Source organism: Malurus melanocephalus, unplaced genomic scaffold, assembly GCF_030028575.1.
Source record: "Malurus melanocephalus ecotype Western Australia unplaced genomic scaffold, MMel_1.1 scaffold_674, whole genome shotgun sequence".
NCBI classification, from domain to species: domain Eukaryota; kingdom Metazoa; phylum Chordata; class Aves; order Passeriformes; family Maluridae; genus Malurus; species Malurus melanocephalus.
This window is the reverse complement of record NW_026623906.1, coordinates 222,406-240,826: the sequence shown is the minus strand read 5'-3', so window position 1 is coordinate 240,826 and position 18,421 is coordinate 222,406. Positions and strand designations below refer to the sequence as shown.

At 36.9% G+C, this 18,421-nt stretch overlaps 1 protein-coding gene across 1 annotated transcript in view; it reads left to right on the top strand.

Annotated features, from left to right (window-relative positions):
- Window positions 1–18,421, top strand: part of NBAS (NBAS subunit of NRZ tethering complex) — a 158,025-nt gene that overhangs the window by 2,398 nt on the left and 137,206 nt on the right. Inside the window, exons 2-12 of the mRNA XM_057384003.1 lie at window positions 2,050–2,104; window positions 2,703–2,739; window positions 4,468–4,545; window positions 5,537–5,584; window positions 6,674–6,717; window positions 7,102–7,235; window positions 7,948–8,081; window positions 8,187–8,285; window positions 12,553–12,691; window positions 14,099–14,164; window positions 17,638–17,766. Of these exons, the coding sequence (XP_057239986.1) occupies window positions 2,050–2,104; window positions 2,703–2,739; window positions 4,468–4,545; window positions 5,537–5,584; window positions 6,674–6,717; window positions 7,102–7,235; window positions 7,948–8,081; window positions 8,187–8,285; window positions 12,553–12,691; window positions 14,099–14,164; window positions 17,638–17,766 (963 nt within the window). The remainder of the gene's footprint in view (window positions 1–2,049; window positions 2,105–2,702; window positions 2,740–4,467; window positions 4,546–5,536; window positions 5,585–6,673; window positions 6,718–7,101; window positions 7,236–7,947; window positions 8,082–8,186; window positions 8,286–12,552; window positions 12,692–14,098; window positions 14,165–17,637; window positions 17,767–18,421) is intronic.

Genomic DNA, 18,421 nt, shown 5'->3' with positions numbered 1-18,421 from the left:
GGGGAGAAGAGAAAGGGTGGGGAGTTATAACAGTTATTTGTGAAGGAAMCGGGCAAGGAATTGTTTGTACCAGGCAAGAGAGTGGTATGGAAATCAAGCTGTCTGTATTCAGGAAAGCAATGCCCTTATATATAATTCACTGTTTGAGAACCCTGAAATATATAATGAGAATAAAATTAATTACTGGGTAATTGATCAGTGAAAACAGTGAACGAGGCAGTGGCTATGGACAAGGTTACAAGAGAGGATTARTGAAGTAATCTGTGGAAATATAGGCAGGTGGAACTCTTCTTCAGTCTGTCTTCCAAAATGTATCGCCTGGCTCTTTGTTTTTTTTCATTGCAATCTAATGTTTTGTGATTTTCCCCCTACCTACCACCTCGAGTTCCCCCACTAAGCYTGCAGGGTGTGCAAAAAAATCCAAAGCTAAGGGGATGTCTTGTCAGCAAGAAAGTTACCTAGGTTTTATTTCTGGAGTTCTGTYGGGAAGGAGAAGTTAAAGTTGTTTTCCCAAGAAGGAATGAATTAAAAAAGAAATACAGCACATCTGGTAACCATTGCTGTTGCTGAGATGATAAAAATAAATTATAAAAAGTAAAATTCAGGGCTTCAGAATATAATAGTAAATCAGTTTTGCAAAGAGTTTAAGATGTGTGGAATAGAAGCCCRTAGTTTAAGCTCAGAAGCAGACACTTAAAATATTAAAAAAAAAATTCTAAAGAGATGTAAGTAATTTCAGGAAATGTTATTACTGGGAGCTTCTCATAATCCAAAAACTTAAAACTGCTTTTAAGATCCCTAGGAAATTGCAGTTCTCTGTGAGGTACTAGGATAGCTGTAAGAAACAATTTATGCTTTGGCTTATTTTACTGTAATGCCTTGTTATTTCCTGGCTGATCAACCTGAATGTGGAACGTTATCTATTAGTACAGCTGTGTTTGSTTCTTACATGCTGTGAGTTGACAGCCTGGTTATTTGAAAGACTGTTTATTGATTGCAAACTTTGCCTAGAAAACTAATCTTTACTTCAATAATTTAAATTTGGGAGCCCAAATATTTTTTTTTGAGCACAGACCTATTCCAAAACATTGATAAATTTGTATATCTTCCAGTGCTTACTGTTCTGTAACTTGGTGAGGTGTGAATATTTCAGTGAACAAGTGAAATTTGCTCCATGTATTCTATATTGGATGGAAGAGAAAATGCAGCCATTGGCTCCTCTAATGCTCAGTTTGTGGTGCTCTAATATTTTCTTTAGAAAGGTATAAGCATGATTGCTTATTCTGAGGATTTGTTTGTGAATCCTTCCTTACTGGTTATCTTTGTTATCTTCTCAGTTTCGTATCTTTTTTCTGCTTCTTACTGACAAATAATTTTATCTCCTCTTGTAGATAAGAACATACATCCTGTGTTGTATTCCTTTTTCCTGTGTTTAGAGAGTGCTTTCATTTATACAGTGAGGGTTGTGCTCCCCTTTGCCTTACGTAGAGCAGGACAGGTGGAAAGGCTGTGTGAGATGGTGTGGAGTAGATGTAGTTAACTGAGTGGCCATATTTCCTAGTACAAGTTGATGTTAAAAATGAGTTTTCTTCAGAAATTGTTTGTTTTTCTTGGTGTTTCTGAAACTTCCACTAAGGTAGCTTAGGTATTAGCGTATGATGAACACCAAGTACTTCTACTTCTGGGCATTGCAGACCATTCTGGAATTTATTTGACATAAAAAGACTGATTTATAATACCTTRAAGGAGAATGTAATCAGAAGTCAATGTCTTTTGTTACTACCCAAGGACTTAGGCAAAGCTGAATCAATAGACAATCTGTAGCACATTTTGTTTATTGCATCTTGGCATTTAAATTATTTAGCATTAAAGCCTGTTTAGCTTATGCAGTAAAATTACACATTATATGAAGTAGTGAGTAATAGAAAAGACATAAAAAACTTGTAGTCTGCAAGCCAACTTAAATTTAATCAGTGAATGCATGTATGAACATTGTATTTTAGTTAAAATGTGTGACACGCTGTCTKATGATGATTATTGTAATTGCAGCCAAGAGGCAACAGAAAACATGGTGCATCATTTATCATCACTAGAGCAATTGCAGGTAAATATGACTTGTTCTTACATTCATGACTTCTAAGAAYGTGTGGATTACTTGTAAATTTTACAATTTCTGTCTTTTAGAGTGCCTAATGTRATGGAAATGGAGTGCAGGATGTGTTTTCAGATTGTGAACATGGATGTGTTATTTTTGTGTCAATTTTGTAACTGTTTTTGTTTCTGTTAGTTTGTTGGAACTAACTAACAAAACATACATATAAGAAGTTGACAAGCTCTGCTTTTTGCAAATGTAGTTGAGCCCCCCCCCCCCAATATTTTATGCACTGGGGCTGTTTGCTGGTTACTTCTATAAGAAAGTTTTACATTCTGATGATATTGCATTGCATAAACCAAGCGTTGAATGGCAGTAACTGAACTGGATTTTCACCCAGTAGGAATTTTTCTTAGAATATCCAAAAATATGCAGTGATTTTTTTTTTTTAATTTGCCCTTTACATTTATTTTAACATAAGGATTTGTTAGCCAAGTATGGAGGCTTTTTCCCTCAATACCTTTAGTGAGAATTTGAGATTCTCTGTGCAGTAAGCTGGAGGGTGTTTTAAGACTACTTGAAGTGTAATTTTTATCTCTTTCCATTGTAGGTCCTGCATTGYTTTTGCTTCGGTACATCTGGTACAGGTAGGTTTTATGAGAATACTGCTTAATTTTCCTATTTGGTAAGACTTTTACAACTTTTTGATTTGATAGAAAATAATTCTTAATGGGAGTAAAATTGAGCACTTGTTTAGRATATTGTCCAAGCAATGCTTAGAATAGCCTCTTTTCAGAAATTGAGTTGTAGCTGCTTGAGTTGCAGCTGAAGGCTAATTAGAGAAAATCTGGTATGTACTAGTTTGATTTTGTAGTTTTACCAGTAACTGAAGTAGCTTTGCAGCTGGAACATCTTTCTGCTAACGCTTATTTGTCCTCTTCACTCTCAACTGAGATACTGCAGGTAAAGCTGTTGTGGTTTTTTTTTTTTTCTTAAGCCTCAGTGCCAGATATGATGGCATGACAGTTTGCTTCCTTTGAAGTAATAATTTGGAATTCTTTTTCTTGACAATTCAAATTCATACAAAAAGCTTGATAACTACTTGAGCAGCACTCATGTCATTTATAAATTTAAGTTTTGATTTAAAAAGCCATGAAATGGTCCCAGAAGTACATTGGAGTAAATACACTGTTTCTGGAAAATTGCAGCTCTGTGGGTTTACAACTCTATTGATGTACTTACAGGTTTGAAGATACTGGTTTTCCCTTTTAAAGGGTAATCTGTAGGTTTTGAGGTATATGGAAAGGGACATTAATGCAACTTCCTATGAAACAGTTCTTTACTTGAATTTGGCAGGGAATGCTGTTTTCCCTGTTGCCGATGTTCTGCTTTATTTTTGTCCACCTGCTCTCACTYCACCATTTTCCTGTGAGGGGGTGATGTTTATGGGCACCATACTGTCGTGTAAGTCTARTTGTAAAGACTGAGTTGYAGACAGRATTCACTACTTTTCTTCCCTCCCTYCAGTAACATATTTAAAATTGAATTTCAAGCTTTTGTAATTGAAACTAGTTTTCATGTATTTTGTAAAGAAGTTTGGGAGGGAGCTTGGGAGGCCTCTAGTTTAAAGTCCTACTAAAAGCAGGAGAACATTGAATTCAGACTTGGTTCCTTAGGCCTCTGTCCAGCCAGGTGTTGGAAAGGTTAAAGGATGGAGAACCCAGAGACTCTCTGGTCAGCCTGTTCAAGTGCCTGACAGTCTTMATGATGAAAAAAATCTCTTCCTTATGTCAGCTTGGAACGTCCTCAGTTTTGGAATCACAGAGACATTTAGGTTGGAAAGGACCTTTACAGTTCACCTGTTACCCCAGCTCTTCCAAGTCTGCCAAAGGGTTGATCATAGTTTCTTGTGTTCCTGCCATGCACCTCTGTTGCTCCATCTTCATGGTAGTCTCCTAGATGTCAGGGTGCTGCTGTTTGGCCCTCCTGAAGCCTTCCCTTCTTCAGCCTGAACAAGTACAATTCCCACAGCATCTCATTGGAGGGAAGTACTCCAGTCCCCTGATCATTTTGGTGCCCCTCCTGTTTACTGGTGCTCTTCTTTTAATGGATGTTCCAAAACTGGCTGGTGACCACCGTATAAAGAGTGATAAATAAATAATCAGTTCCCTTAAAACGCCATTTGTTCTGTTAGTAAAGGCAAGGCTGTTGTTAGCCTTAGTTGCTGGCAGGGTGCAGTGTTGATTCATGTTCARTTGCAAACCCTCTGAGGTGATTGATGGTTGCCTTGATTTAAAGTTGTCTGGGTTGTGTATCGCAGGTACCGCGTTTGTTCTGTTGTGTTCTGATTTACCCCAATGTTTTTGGTATTTCAGCCCTGCAAAGTTTTCCCTGCCCGCTGGACTGGTTCGCCTGGTTAATAAGCAGATCAACTGGCACCTTGTACTTGCAAGGTAACCAAAGCTCCCGTGCTTTGCCATTTCTGACAGGAGTGTATTAATGCTTCCTCTGCTCCCCCCATCCTCAGGGACAGCTTTACAGAGTTGATATTGTGCTAAAGGCATGTTACTCTTTTTGATTAAGGGAAATACTGGAGCCTCTCACAGGTGGCCTTGTGRAAGAAAGCTCAGTGTGCTACCTAGGGGCTTCTACCTGCTTGCCTTTGGTTAATGCACCTCTCACTCAGGTGTGAATGTCTGTCTAGCTTTTGAGGCAAAGTGGCTTGAAGTGAAGTAATTTTCAAATTCAAGTCCTGAATTTGATTGATTAAAAAGTCATGACTTGGCAGGATATATAATTTTAAAATAAGCAATTTATATTTGTGGCAAGTGAATGTGTACCCTTAAGATTTATCTGCTATTGCATACACAGTGAAGTGAGAGTTCYGAGGTTAGAACAAGCTTTTCTGCAKGAATTTTAGCAACATCAGTGAGCTCACTGGCATTTAAAAGTAAGCACATGTATGTACTGAAAAATTGATCAGTGACATGATCACATGAAGGTAGCATGGAAGGTTTTAGTTTAGGTTGTGTGTTAGGGACAAAGACAGGAGACCTGCTCCCAAGAGGACTACCTAGCTTACTGAAGTATGATAGTTGTTTATTCCAGGTAAAGCAATACAGAGTTTTGTATGTTGCTGTTGTAAAATTATCTGTGAGCAATATCTGACTCTGACCTCCTGTGCAGTGAGATTTTAGATACTGTTCTGTTTTCTTAGTGCTGCTGGAAAGAAGTGGCAGATAGATTTCAGGGAAATGTAGGGAATGTCACAGGACAGATATTTTCTTTTTAATAAAAGTTGTTATTTCCCATTTATTTTTTTTTTTCAATTTATGAATGAGGCAATTTATGTCTAACATTGGATAAAAGCACCTAGGATTCCGATGAACCTTCTGTAAGGAATGGACCTTAAATGAACTTTCATATCTATGTTTTCTCTTTCAGCAATGGTAAATTGTTGGCAGTTGTTCAAGACCAATGTGTAGAAATCAGGTAACAGCATTATCTGCTACTTCATCTGTGGGGCTCTGAGAAAGTGTTTCTAGTCATTAACTAGCAGTACTTCTAAAGATTTTTCTTTRTTTTGAAGTGTTCCATAGTGTGAAAGTTGTCCATGGGACAATCAKAAAAGCAGAAGCCTTCTGTTTCTTTCTAGTTCTCAACCATCCCCTATTAAAAAAAAAGGCAAAAGAAACCCAACTTAAACCTCCTTAACCCCCCGGTTATAATTGTTATAATTGTGTTTGTGTAAGTATATAGCTTCATCACTCTCTCTGTTTTCAAGATGTGAAGGAAAAACAATCAACATCCTCTAAAATACTCAAATACAAATCATGGTCTTTCTAACCTTTGCCTTTCTGCCCCTCTAGATATTCTCCCCTAATAAATGGGGCAAGGASCTAGCATCTAGTGTTCTTCTCTGTAGAGTAGCTGGCATGTATAATACTTCACCTTATTTTACAAGTGGTGTGGATTGCTGTAAAGACTGATGCTTTCCCTTTTCTTATGCTCTCTTAACAGCAAGCTCTCCTTTGCCAGTTCAAGAGCACATTTAGCTGTAGAACAGAACTTGATTGAGTGTGTTTACTTGCTTCACAAAAATCCATTTGCTAGAAGGTCAGACCTTCCATTTATATGTAAAAGAAGCAAGTGTATGAAAATTGTTCAATCAAAAGTGGTGTGAGCACCATAAACGTCAGCTTAAAGACTATAAAATAAATCTCAAGTTTCGACTGTATTAATGTAACTATATTCTTGCATTGTTTCTAAAATTGTAACCTAGAGAATACTGACTAGGTTTTTTTTTGTTCTGAAGTTATATGAAATGCTGAAATGATGCTGTCCTGTTTTGTACAGCACATTACAAATAAATGAGGGATGTTGGTGTTTATGCAGTGAAAGAAGGGTCTCTGTGTAGCTTCCTAAGGGTAAAGGTTACTATCTATTTTTTGAACAAGTAGTTAGAGACATGTAGGCTTTTGAATTGTGCACTTGGAATATTTTTCTAGTGTTCTGTTTATTACAGAAAAGTGAATAGTGTGTTTTTTCATATCTATATTCATAAGAGCCTTTTTTCTGCAGGTCTGCAAAAGATGACTTTGTATCCATAGTTGGAAAATGTCAAGGTATGGCAACCTCTACATAATTATTGTCATCATTGTTATTYATACATTGCTAATTGGTGGTGTGGTATTGGTTTACTTTAATGATAATGATATAACTACTTAAAATCATTGGAAAGAATCTCTTTAATAATTTTGCTTTGTCACTAGCTCCATTACCCTCCCTCTGCCTCTTCTTTTTGTGATAATTAATACAGGAAAACTGAATCTTTAGATAGAATTAATGGGTATGGGAGACATATGTGATTTTTCTTCTTTTASCCTCCTGTGAGATAAGGTTGTAATGCTGGTAGCCCCCCTGCATTTTTTTTAATGCAGTTGACCTTTTGTTCTGTTTAAGGGATTTTTTTTTTCACTTTTATTAATAATTGTATTCCTTTTTCATAGTTCCAAAGGATCCTAACCCTCAGTGGAGAAGAGTGGCATGGAGTCATGATTGCACATTACTGGCTTATGCTGAAAGCAGTGGAACAGTCAGAGTGTTTGACCTGATGGGGAGTGAGCTTTTGGTCATTTCACCGGTATGTCCTCTCTTGGGTTAAAGATGAATGCAGTAAAACTTTTCTTAAGGATCATGGATAATTTCCATTCTTTGACCTTTCTCATATCATGGCTTAGTTTTCTYTAAATGCTTATGTTATGAATACCATGCAGAAATAGACTATAAAAAGCTTCACTGTAATATATCCATCATATGATCAACAGAAGTCAAATGGAGCCCTTACAACAGCACAAAGGGTGTGTTTTACRTCTAGGAATTGTGGTACATCTGTAGGTGCATCAGATAGGGAAAGTATGGAATCACCTAATTAGTATGTGTGCAGATAACTACAATTTGTGATAACAGATTCTAGAATTGCACTTTGTATGCAGAGTCAATGAGAAATCAAGAAATATTGCTGCTAGAGTACTTTGCTTGGTATGATAATAGATAATTGATGTTGACAGGCCCCACACAATATATTTTTTATTTTGTATGTTCAAAGGCTGTATTAAAATGATTTGTGAAAGTGGCTTGAATGTATTTCCTCAGTGTATTGTCTTTGCAGATTAATAGTAATAACATTTCATTAAAATCACCATGAAAGAAAATGTATTTTGTTTGTAGTACAAATCATGAAACTTTATTTTTTTAATACAATATAGTAAATTGAACTTTCCAGTTTTTTCAGTAACAAAAGCTTTTWAAAATCCCCTCTCTCTCCCAATGTCTGCCTTCATTTTTGGGTAAAGACAGCAAGTTTTCCAGGCGATCTGAGTTACGCTATTGCTGGATTGATCTTTCTAGAATACAAAGCAAGTGCCCAGTGGTCAGCTGAACTGCTTGTTGTTAATTATCGTGGAGAATTGAGAAGTTACCTTGTAAGGTAAGCATAAGTTTTGACTTGCTTTGAGAAAAGGAATTCTTTCTACTCTTTATAAAGAAAATAAATCTGAGCTAATGCATGTATTTTTTTTCTCTGCATACTTAGTGTTGGAACAAATCAAAGCTTTCAAGAAAGTCATAGTTTCAGCTTTAGCAGCCATTATRCCCATGGGATAACAACTGTCATTTATCATCCTGGTCACAGGTAAGCATTCTGTTTGCTGCTGGACAGTGGTATGTAAATGATGAACAAAAAGTGGAAAAATAAGCATTAAAGTGTGTTGGATAWGGAGTGGGAGAAAAATCTATATAAAGTTGCTGTTTAGTGCAKCAGTAATAACAAGTCATGTTTCTTTCTGCTATGAAAGGAACATTAGTTCATCTCACTTGACTTTTGTTATTCCATTAGTTGAGTTATGTCCGTTTCTGTTTGAGTACCTGTGTAAGCAACATGCATATTTTAGGATGTCAGGAAAACTGTGAAAAGAGGTTTCTGAATGTGATGGAGTAAAGGCTGAAATATAAGTTTAGTTGGTGGTTTGGATCTTTTTAGGTTTTTTTTTTTTTCTTCCTATCTGGAGCTGATTGCTGGGCTTGTTGGCGAGCCCATTTTYCCTAGTGTTCTGGCTGGAACTGCCAGGCTTTGGTATTTGGAGTTGTCTTGTGATGTGTTTTCGCTGTACCTGTTGGGTACTGAAACTGGACTTGAAATGTTGACTGACTGACTGACTGACTGCCTGCTCTTGAGCCCAAAGTGGAATAGATCCTGGTTAGCCTATTACTTACGCTAAAAATGTGTCTACTTTTTTAATATCAATTTGTTACTTAACAAGATAAACTCAGCAATCTATATCTATTTCTCTTCAGTTGTAGGAACTAAATTTTGTTCTAGATATTTTTCTTCTATTAGATCTGCTAGGATTGAATCTGTCAGTGCAATGTTATATCACTGTATTGTTTTAAATGGAAATTAGGCTCAGCTATAGAATACCAGAAGAAAACTCAACTGTTGAAAAACTTGTTCTCATTCTTCAGTGTTCAATGTGTTCATATCTATCTTAGGAAAAAGATTATTATTAATGAGATGTTTTTCTTTCTAACTTATTATTTTGAGAGATTAATATTGTGTATGGCTTTTTCTTTCCATGCAATTCATATTCAGTGATTTCACATAATTTATACTCAGTGTATTAAGTCTACGCTTTTGAGGTAATATGTTTGGGTTGTGGAGCTTTGGTAGCAGATGACTAGACAACAGAACCAACCCTTGATCAGACCAGGGTTAATGGTTGTAGTATATTCTGCTATGTGCAGCTGTTTGACTGGCTTAGTAAAGCTGAAAAATTGACACTTGAACAAGTGCACTATGGGATGCAATGGATGGAAAACAAAAGAGCCAATGTTTTGCCCCTGATGGGGACAAGTCTTTTCTGTGTTGAATTAATCTGTGGTGGAAAGGTTGTAAATTTGACATTGGAGAATTCTAAATTCATGAGCAGAGTCTCTTGCTGMAATTTTATTGTTGACACAAAAAAACACTGGAAGGGCTTGAAGGCAAGCACCTCAAAATTGTACATTAAAAAAACTGTTGATATTGACACCTCAAAGTTTTAATTTTGAATAATGTGAACTTTGATTACTTAACACAAGTCCAGCGTTTTAATTTTGTGCTTTCTTGCATTTCATTTAATCTCAGATGGTGAAATTATATGGTCTCTCTTCAACTGCTTGTAAAGCTTGACTTACTGCTTTACTGTGTTACTGTTTGCTCATTACCCATTACAGTGCAATAAAATAGCACTTAAGAACTTAATACATTTAATTTTTTCAACTAAATATATGATAATTGCAAAGAGAAAGATTTCCTATTGACACATTCTGAATCTGTAGGAAAACTTGAAGCAGTAGCTTTGGGAAAAAATCCARTAATGACATTTATAGTTGTTGAAAAATATTATATACCTTAATTTAGATACCTAATGGTGTTTTCATGTGATCCAGCTTGTATCTAGGATGGAATTTATGGTGCACTTTGGGTGACAAAACTTAAATGTCTGCATCAGTGTGAGCTCTCTCTYTCTCTGTAAGCTCATATGCAAGGTTCAACAGCTGCTTGTTTTAGTGTCTTTATCTGGAGCTGAATGTCTTACTTCTGGATTGTCTACAAATGCTACAGAAAATATTTGCTATTAAAGCCTAAAGTTTGCAGTGAAGGGCTTGTGATGAAAGAAGGTTTCAGATTTAGTTAAAATCTGTTGTWCCAAAAGTGCTAAGTAAAGAAGGGCATATTGAGTTTTTCTTGGATGCCTCAATTGAGCTTGCTCTCGAGACTAGTGTTACACTGATTATCTGCAATTAAACTTTGTAGAAACCTGTGGAGTAGAGTATAACTGAGGTGCTGCAAGAGTCTGGAGGAACCCTTGGAGATCATCTAATCAATTCTCCTTCAGGGTCAGCTAGACCAGGTTGTGTAAAGCCATGTCACTGCAGTCCAAGGCTGCACATCTGTGTCCTCCCTTAGGAGTGTGCTCTGTGTCAAGGCCCCTGAGATGCTGGGGACCTGCTCCAGAGGGTGTTGGGGACTGAGCCTGGCACCACATCACATTGATTGCTCAGAACATAAACACAGACACAGGTTCTGCCCATCATTTTCTGCAAGCTGCTGCACAAAATTCTGCAGCTCTTGACTCTAGGCCTGACACTTACATAGGCCTCTTTCTAGGACTTGTTGAAAGGGTCCCTGACTGCCGCTGATTAGGTCCCCATCTGGAACAAAAGGTCAAAGCACCCTTTGATCAGGAACAGAGGGCAGACCTTGCTAGAAGCTTCCAAAGCGTGCTAGCTAGCTCCTCCTGGCAATGACAGGCATTGTTAAGTTCCTCAGAGGCTTCCCAGGAGTCCTCTGAGGATGGTCCCAAAAGTAGATGTTTAAGAAGCTAGAAATGAAGCCTGAAAAACATCTCACAAACTGCTGWGTGATGTGCTCTGTGTAGAACCCAAGTGCAAGAAAAAAAATTAGGCTTCCTCATGTTCATGTATACAGTTTTTGGTGAAATTGACTTCTGTTTTACTGCCTTAGACAATTCCTTACACCACAGAACTTTAACAATTTTAAGCATCACTCTCCGGAGAGATCTAACCCCTTTTTACAATTACCTGAAAGGTGGTTGTAGCCAGGTGAGGGTCAGCTCTTATCCCAAGGAACCAGGAAGACGTAGGAGACAAGGAGGTTTAAACTGTGCCAGGGGAGGTTTAGGTTGGATGTTGGGAGGAATTTCTTCACAGGAGGGGTGATTAGATATTGGAGTGGATTGCCTGAGGAGGAGGTGAGGTCACCATCCCTTGAGTTGGTCTAGTTGACATGGTAGTATTTGGTCCTAGGTTGGAYTTCATGATCTCAGAGGTTCTTTTCCAGCCTGATGATGTGGTTCTGTGGTTTCTCCATGATATAAAATCATCCTGCTGTGCATTTGTGGATAGTGGGGGGACTTGGGAATACTAAATAAATTTAACCAAGTCTTAAAAGTCTTAAAGAGGATTAAACATGGAAGGAAATTTTCTTTTTTTTTTTCCTTTTTTCTTTTTTTTTTTAATGGGACTTTTGCAGGTATGGTTTTGGCATCCCCAGTGGCTGGAGCTGCAGTGTGTGAGTGGCAGCCACTGTTGGGGCAGAGCACTTCAGGAGTGTTGGCCTTGGGAAAGGGATAACAGAAAATTCCCAGGGCAGAGCTTTGGGCTCCTGTAGTTCTACCTTTTTTTTTTTTTAGATACTTTACCTTTTAATTCATTAAAATGATGCTTCCAAACAAACTTAGACACTTATTCTCAGAGTTTTCATCAGTGGCCATCAGTTAAATATGAAAGCACTTGTTAATTAGGTGAAAGGGCTTCAAGGGAAAATGCTTTGATACTTTGGTGATCAGCAATAATTAAAAAAGTTACATCAGAGTGTTTAAAATGCCATCTACCCTATGTGTAATGAAATTATTACATGCACATATGTAATTGGTACAGTGGCTTTAGAAACCAGAATTGACAAACCTTAATACTTTCAGTTCTTCAGTGAAAGAGAAGTAGCTTTTGTACCACATCTGAATAAATGGAAATCTGATGCTTAAACAGAATGATCAGAACTTGTCACATTCTTAAGATGTGTTTTTTTTTTTATAATTGTTCAGTTTAAGGAGGAAATGCAAACTTGTGGCCAGATTTATTTTAGAAGTTGGGAATTGTGACCTGCCTGGAAAGCTAGAAATAGAAATAGATAGGTATAAATGCTACAAATAACAAATGTTCCTCAAATAATATTTGTTTCTAGATTTTAGGATATTTATTCATAGACAAAACTTATTGTGGCTGTTAAGTGTCTTGGTATATTWAGACTTTTTGTAACTGTAAGCAAACTGCTATTGAATTAAGAAATAATATGTGGCAGTATATGAAACCATAATGCATCTTGATATATTTTACAGACTTCTCCTTGTAGGAGGCTGTGAAACAGATGAAGATGGAGTATCTCAAGCAGCTGGTTGTGGGATAACTGCTTGGAGAATCCTGTCAGGCTCTCCCCATTACAAACAGGTCACTAGTTATGAAGATGATATTAGAACAGTAAGTATGGGTCCTCATTTTACTGGGTGAATATTGTCACTGGAAGCTCACTGAATATCTCTCTTTGAAAGAAGAATTTAATGCAATGTTTTGCTATTTTTTAAGCTATAATGTATGTGTGTCTAAGCAGTTACCTTTTTCCCCCAACATCTGTCTATTTCTGCTTTTTTGGTAGTATGATTTGAGCTTTAAGTTTCTTAATTATCACTTGTGGTTTTAAAACCAAAAACATCAAGAAAGATGTTCTTAGCTCCAATATTTTTTTACTCTTAGTAGTASACTGGGATATGTTACCTGTCTTGGTTGGAAAAAATTTCCAGTTTGTTCTTTTATTACTTCAGAACAAAAAACAGCAGACCTGAAATAAATGTTTCAGTTTAACTCTGGCTCTTGATTTCCTTTGCTTGTAGTAGAAGTGAACAACTTGGTTATACTGAAATCAATTTACAATATACCAGGATAAATTCAGTGCTTGTTGTTATATAGGTATTGCTTAGTATTACAAGCGAGTTGTTAATTTAATTGCAAATGAATAGTGCTTTTCTGTGACGTTTTACATACCTAATGAAGTGGACAAAATGGTACAAACTGGATTTTATTATGCTTGCATTATTTTAAAGTAGGCATACTTCTGACAGAAGTTTAGATCTAGTAAAATCATAGAACATGCTGCATTGGAGGAGACYCACAGGGATCAGAGTCCAACTCTGGCCCTGCACAGGACACCCCARGAGTCACATGTGTGCCTGAGAGTGTTGTCCAAATGTTTTTTGAGCTCTGTCAGGCTGATGCTGTAACCACTTCCCTGGGGAGCCTGTTTCAGTGCCCAGCCACCTTTTGGGTGAAGAACATTTTCCTGATGTCCAATCTAATCCTCCTCTGGCACAACTTTAGGCTGTTCCGTTGAGTCCTACCACTGTCACCACAGAGAGAAGATCAAAGCCTGCCCTCCTCCCCCTCATGAGGAAGCTGACCCTGCACTGAGGTCTCCCCTCAGTCTCCTCCAGGCTGAACAGACCCAGTGCCCTCAGCTGCTCCTCACACGGCTTCCCTTCAAGGCCCTGCACCATTGACCTCATTTAGACACTCTGATGGCTTCATGTCTTTCATAAATTGTAGCACTGACTCATTCAACTTACTGTCAACCAGACCCCCCAGGTCCCTTTCCCCAGCACTRCTCTCCAGTCTCTTGTTTCCTAGTCTGTCCACACAGCCAGGGTTGCCCCAKATACAGAMTCTGGCACTTGTCCTTGTTAAATTTCATATGGTTGCTAATTGCCCGTCTGTCTCATTTGTCAAAGTCTTTCTGCAGAGCCTCTAAATCTTGCAGAGTTTAGTATTTTAAATGTGATGTAATTTTTGGTGCCCAGGACAGTGTATGAGATTGACTTGTTTCTGTTCTTACAGGCACAGAGAAGAGGATTATTAAGGATTATGAATTTAAGATTTTACAGCAGGCGAGGAACWGAACAGGTATTAAGATCTAGGTCTACCTCAGAAATTACTAACATAATTGTCCATTAATGACTATCTGAGAGATTGACTGAAAGTAGGTTTTAATTTATGCAATTTAGGAATTAACATTCTATTAAATTAATTAAAAGGCTTAGCATTAAATGGAGTAGCTTGCCTCTTATTTAGCTTTCTTAAAAATCCAGTTCATTTGCTGAAGCTTGAATCACTGGGTTTCAGGAACAGGTCTAGCGATGTAGAGTTCAATATTAAATGTAAGCCCTTATTCAAAAAAGAAGGTATAAGAAGCCACATAATTATTTGTTAATGGATGTGGTTATCAGACCATGTTAGATGTGTTAAATATTCTACAAGAAGAAAGTAGGTTGTGGTAATGTTTCTCAAATACACTCCCAAGAGATAAAGAACAAAACTCATTATTCTGCACAACACTTACCCCACTAAAAAATGGCAAAAAATCCTCAGCCCAGCATTTTCATACCATGTGGGGAAGGAAAAAAAAGTGTGGATTCCAACCAATAATTCATGGCATAAATAGGGCAGGCACAAGGTCTTGGTTTTTACAGTCTGAGGAACTGTGGAATCATTTTGCTAAGTTTATCATGGGTCAGACTTCTCCTCCCAGGATGCAAGTGAACCTAATGAAACTGTTGGTCAGAATCAACTTCTTCTTAACGAACTCTGGATATGGACCTTGTGTTCTCCTCTACCCTGAATGTGTTTTAAATCTTGAATGTCATGCTGAGGTGTAGGTGTGTTGTTTCTGTATTTCTGAGATGTTGTGCGCAGTGCTTTTGGATTTCTTCCCCATGCATTAGTAGCTGCCCAAGCAGTATTGCACCATCTTCTGTTATCGCTTGCCTACTCGTGCATAGCCTTTGTCTGATTCCATTTTCTATCTCCCTTTCCCTTCTTGTAAAAAAAAAAAAATTGTTTTTCCTTCTTTTGCTTTACAAGGAAAGAACAGTAAAGAATCTGTCTACCACCTTCACTGTGTGCTCCTGAGAGGAAAAAATGGCTGATCTGGCTTGGAAAGGACCTTAGTAGATGTTTGGGATGTTTAGGTGACTGGTTAAAAGAAGTTGCCTGCTTGATTGGAAAGGGAAAACAAATCTTTCTCAATCTTTCTCAAGGGTGGAAAAGGGACAGATTTTATTTCCTTCGCTGAAAATGCTAAAGATAAAGCTGATGTAAGCTTTTTTTTTTTTACTGAAAAGCTTGTGTTGCATGCAGCTGTACTAAACTTCAACTTCACTGCACTTGCCAGTACTAAATTAATGAAGAAACATGGAGACTTATTCATCCTTGCAAGTTTTGCTCCAATTTCAAAGATTGTGGCTTAAATATGTAAGGTATAGTTTGTATTCTTAGTGTAAAATTAACACCAGGGTTAAAATGTGACAAACGCAGCAGCTGGAGGACTTTTATATTAGAGCTGCCTATGATGGGATTTGATTCTTAGTGTTAAGTGACACTTAAAAATTGTGAAGTGCCAGCCTACTGAGTTTTTCCACATCTTGCTTTGCTGCTCCTATAAGCTGATGAGCTGTTTACGGAGGCAGCATTGCCTGCTTTGGAAAAGGAGTGATTAATTTTTATAGATAACAGGGCTTGGGTGATAAATTTGAGTGTGTTAATGGCCACCCAATATCTAAATCTAACAGMCAGAGAATTACTACTGACTGCTGAGTAAACATTTACCTCCTTTCAAGATCTTTGATCTATACCACTGATMGGTTATCTGAATGGGTTATAKATTTTAGCTCTGTGTTTCTAGGTCCTTTAACAGTCTTTTGTTCTTTGTCCTTTGTGAATACAAATTGATTTGTAAAGGGAGAATTGCATTAGAAGGCACACACAATTCCTGAGCAAACTACAGCTGAAAGTGCAGTACTCCAGCTGCTTAAGAATATGGTCAAAGAATATGATTTTTTTTCTAATATAAATAATTCCTAATGGATTAAAAAAAAACCTTAATGCCCTCATTTTCAATTAAAAATGCATTTTAGGTGTGGATTTAAGCTGCAAGTCACTGTACAACATCGAGCAGATTTCTTGATTGTCATTGTTATTATGGTATATCTAGAACTTTAAAAAGCCTAAGAGATAAACTAAAAATAATAATAGAAAAGCCCCAAGTCCAAACAAACATACTGACCTGAAAAGAATATTTTTAATTTCAACTGATACCTACCACAAACATTCTGTATAAACGACATTAAAACTTCTTCATTGATGGATGTCAATTAACTCTTCCGTGCTTGAGTTATGTTGGGGTATATTTCAARAGGGGAAGTGCTGGCCTGAAAATTGGTTAGTTGCAAACTTGGACAATTTTAACTGTGAATCCTTATTAAARAAWTTTAAAAARTGAACTAACAAAATKGAATTTTAYGACCAATATAATTTTTGGGAATCTGCATCTTGCTGTTGGAGGAAGACTAGACACTTTAAGAACTGAATGGTCTTTCTGAAAATATAGAATTTTGTTGGGAGAGGGRTGAGTAAATAAAAAATGCATTTTCAGAAATTGTCATTCATTGGCAGTGGCACTAAATTTGACTTTTGAGTGTATTTAGAGGGTCTTGTGGAAATAGTGTACAGATCCAGTTGTAAATGTGTGGGATTTCCTGAATCCTTAAGAAAATATTTTGTTAGAAGTATGTTTTGCCTCTTAAGGTATCCAGACCTGAAGGAAAACTTAATCCAGGAGAATTTTTGTAGTCTTGATAAAGTTAACTTTCAAATGATGATTTATTTTATTTGTATGGACTAAATCTGATATTTGCTATGTTACTACTTAGTCTGTTGTCACTCAGTAGATTCTAAAATTCTGATTCAGTGTCCTGAAATGAACARCGTTCTTCTCCAAGATCTCTTAATAGCTATAATTTTGTATCCCTTTTTTTTCTTGAATTTAAGAACTTGATTTGTAGTAATGCTCACCCAGAAGTTTGCTCTCAGGGAGGAAGAGCTGTACTAAGCTGTGGTTTGTTACAGTCTTCCTTGGGTGGACCAGAGAGTCAGAATAGTAGAAAACTGAGGTTGCTGAATTTTTTTTCTATACAGAGAACAGCCTGCAGTTTTCCCTCCAAGTAGTTCTGAATTGCTGTTAGGGGCGTTCTCCTAGGAATGTTGCACTTCCAGGTTTTATTTGCTGTGTAACAGCCTGATACAGAAGATTTGCATTCCTGAAGACTCGTTCATCCTAAGATAGTGTTCTTCCTCTAAGCAGGTTGTTTTTACTCTTCCATGCCACAATTGTTACCTTACCTTTTTTCTCTTTTAGTATAAGGGTTTTTTTTTTTGTTTGTTTGCTTTTAATTTAAGGCATGATAACTTTTCAGAGTGGAAGATTGTACAATATTTTCTTTTCCTAAAATTAAAAAAAAAAAAAWTKGWWTTTTTTTGGGTATTCTTTGGTGTACATTTTTATTGTGTTTGTTTATTTGCTTGGATATCATGTTTGGCAGGATGGAATTTTCAAGATGAATCTTTCTCCTGATGGAGCTCTTTTGGCAGCTATTCATTTCTCAGGAAAACTGACAATCTGGTCTATTCCATCTCTCAGACAACAAGGAGAATGGGACCAAACTGCTCAGGTAAGAAGAGTGTACTTGTTTAGCAACTTGAATTGTATGTMTTGCTCCCGGAAATGTGTTTTCATAGGAGATGAGAGGAGTTCAGATAACTGTGCATTAGCTACATCCTAGCTTTCCAGTCAACTCCATGTTTTTCAAGAGCCCCCTATACTTATTATTATAATCTATGCTTTACCCATAAACTGTAAACTTGRAAAATTAAGAAAAACAATCAATTATATTGCAATGAATTTTTCATGAGGTATTTTTGTTACAAGTAGACTGCAATGCCATTAGACTGAAGAGCTGTTATCAAATAGGAGTAGAGGCTAACATGGGTAAATGTGTTTCAGTGGTTGAAACCTAATTCTGCTGGATGTCTAATGTATTCTTCTATTCCTCTTTCAAAATTTACATTACCTTGTACCAGTGACACTCTAGAATATTTTCCTAATCAATTTGCTATTAAGTCCAATGCTTTCTACAAGAATTGTTTGCAAAACTAAGTAGGGAAAGTTATATTAGGAATTGCTCAGACACAGGCAAACTTTTATGTGACTAGTGTGAATTTAAACACTGGGAATTGGAAGCTAATTAGTTTTCAAAGAAAATTCTAAATAACTAATATGCTTTCTGTGTAAATAATAAAGCTTTATTTTAATGAAGAAATGCATTT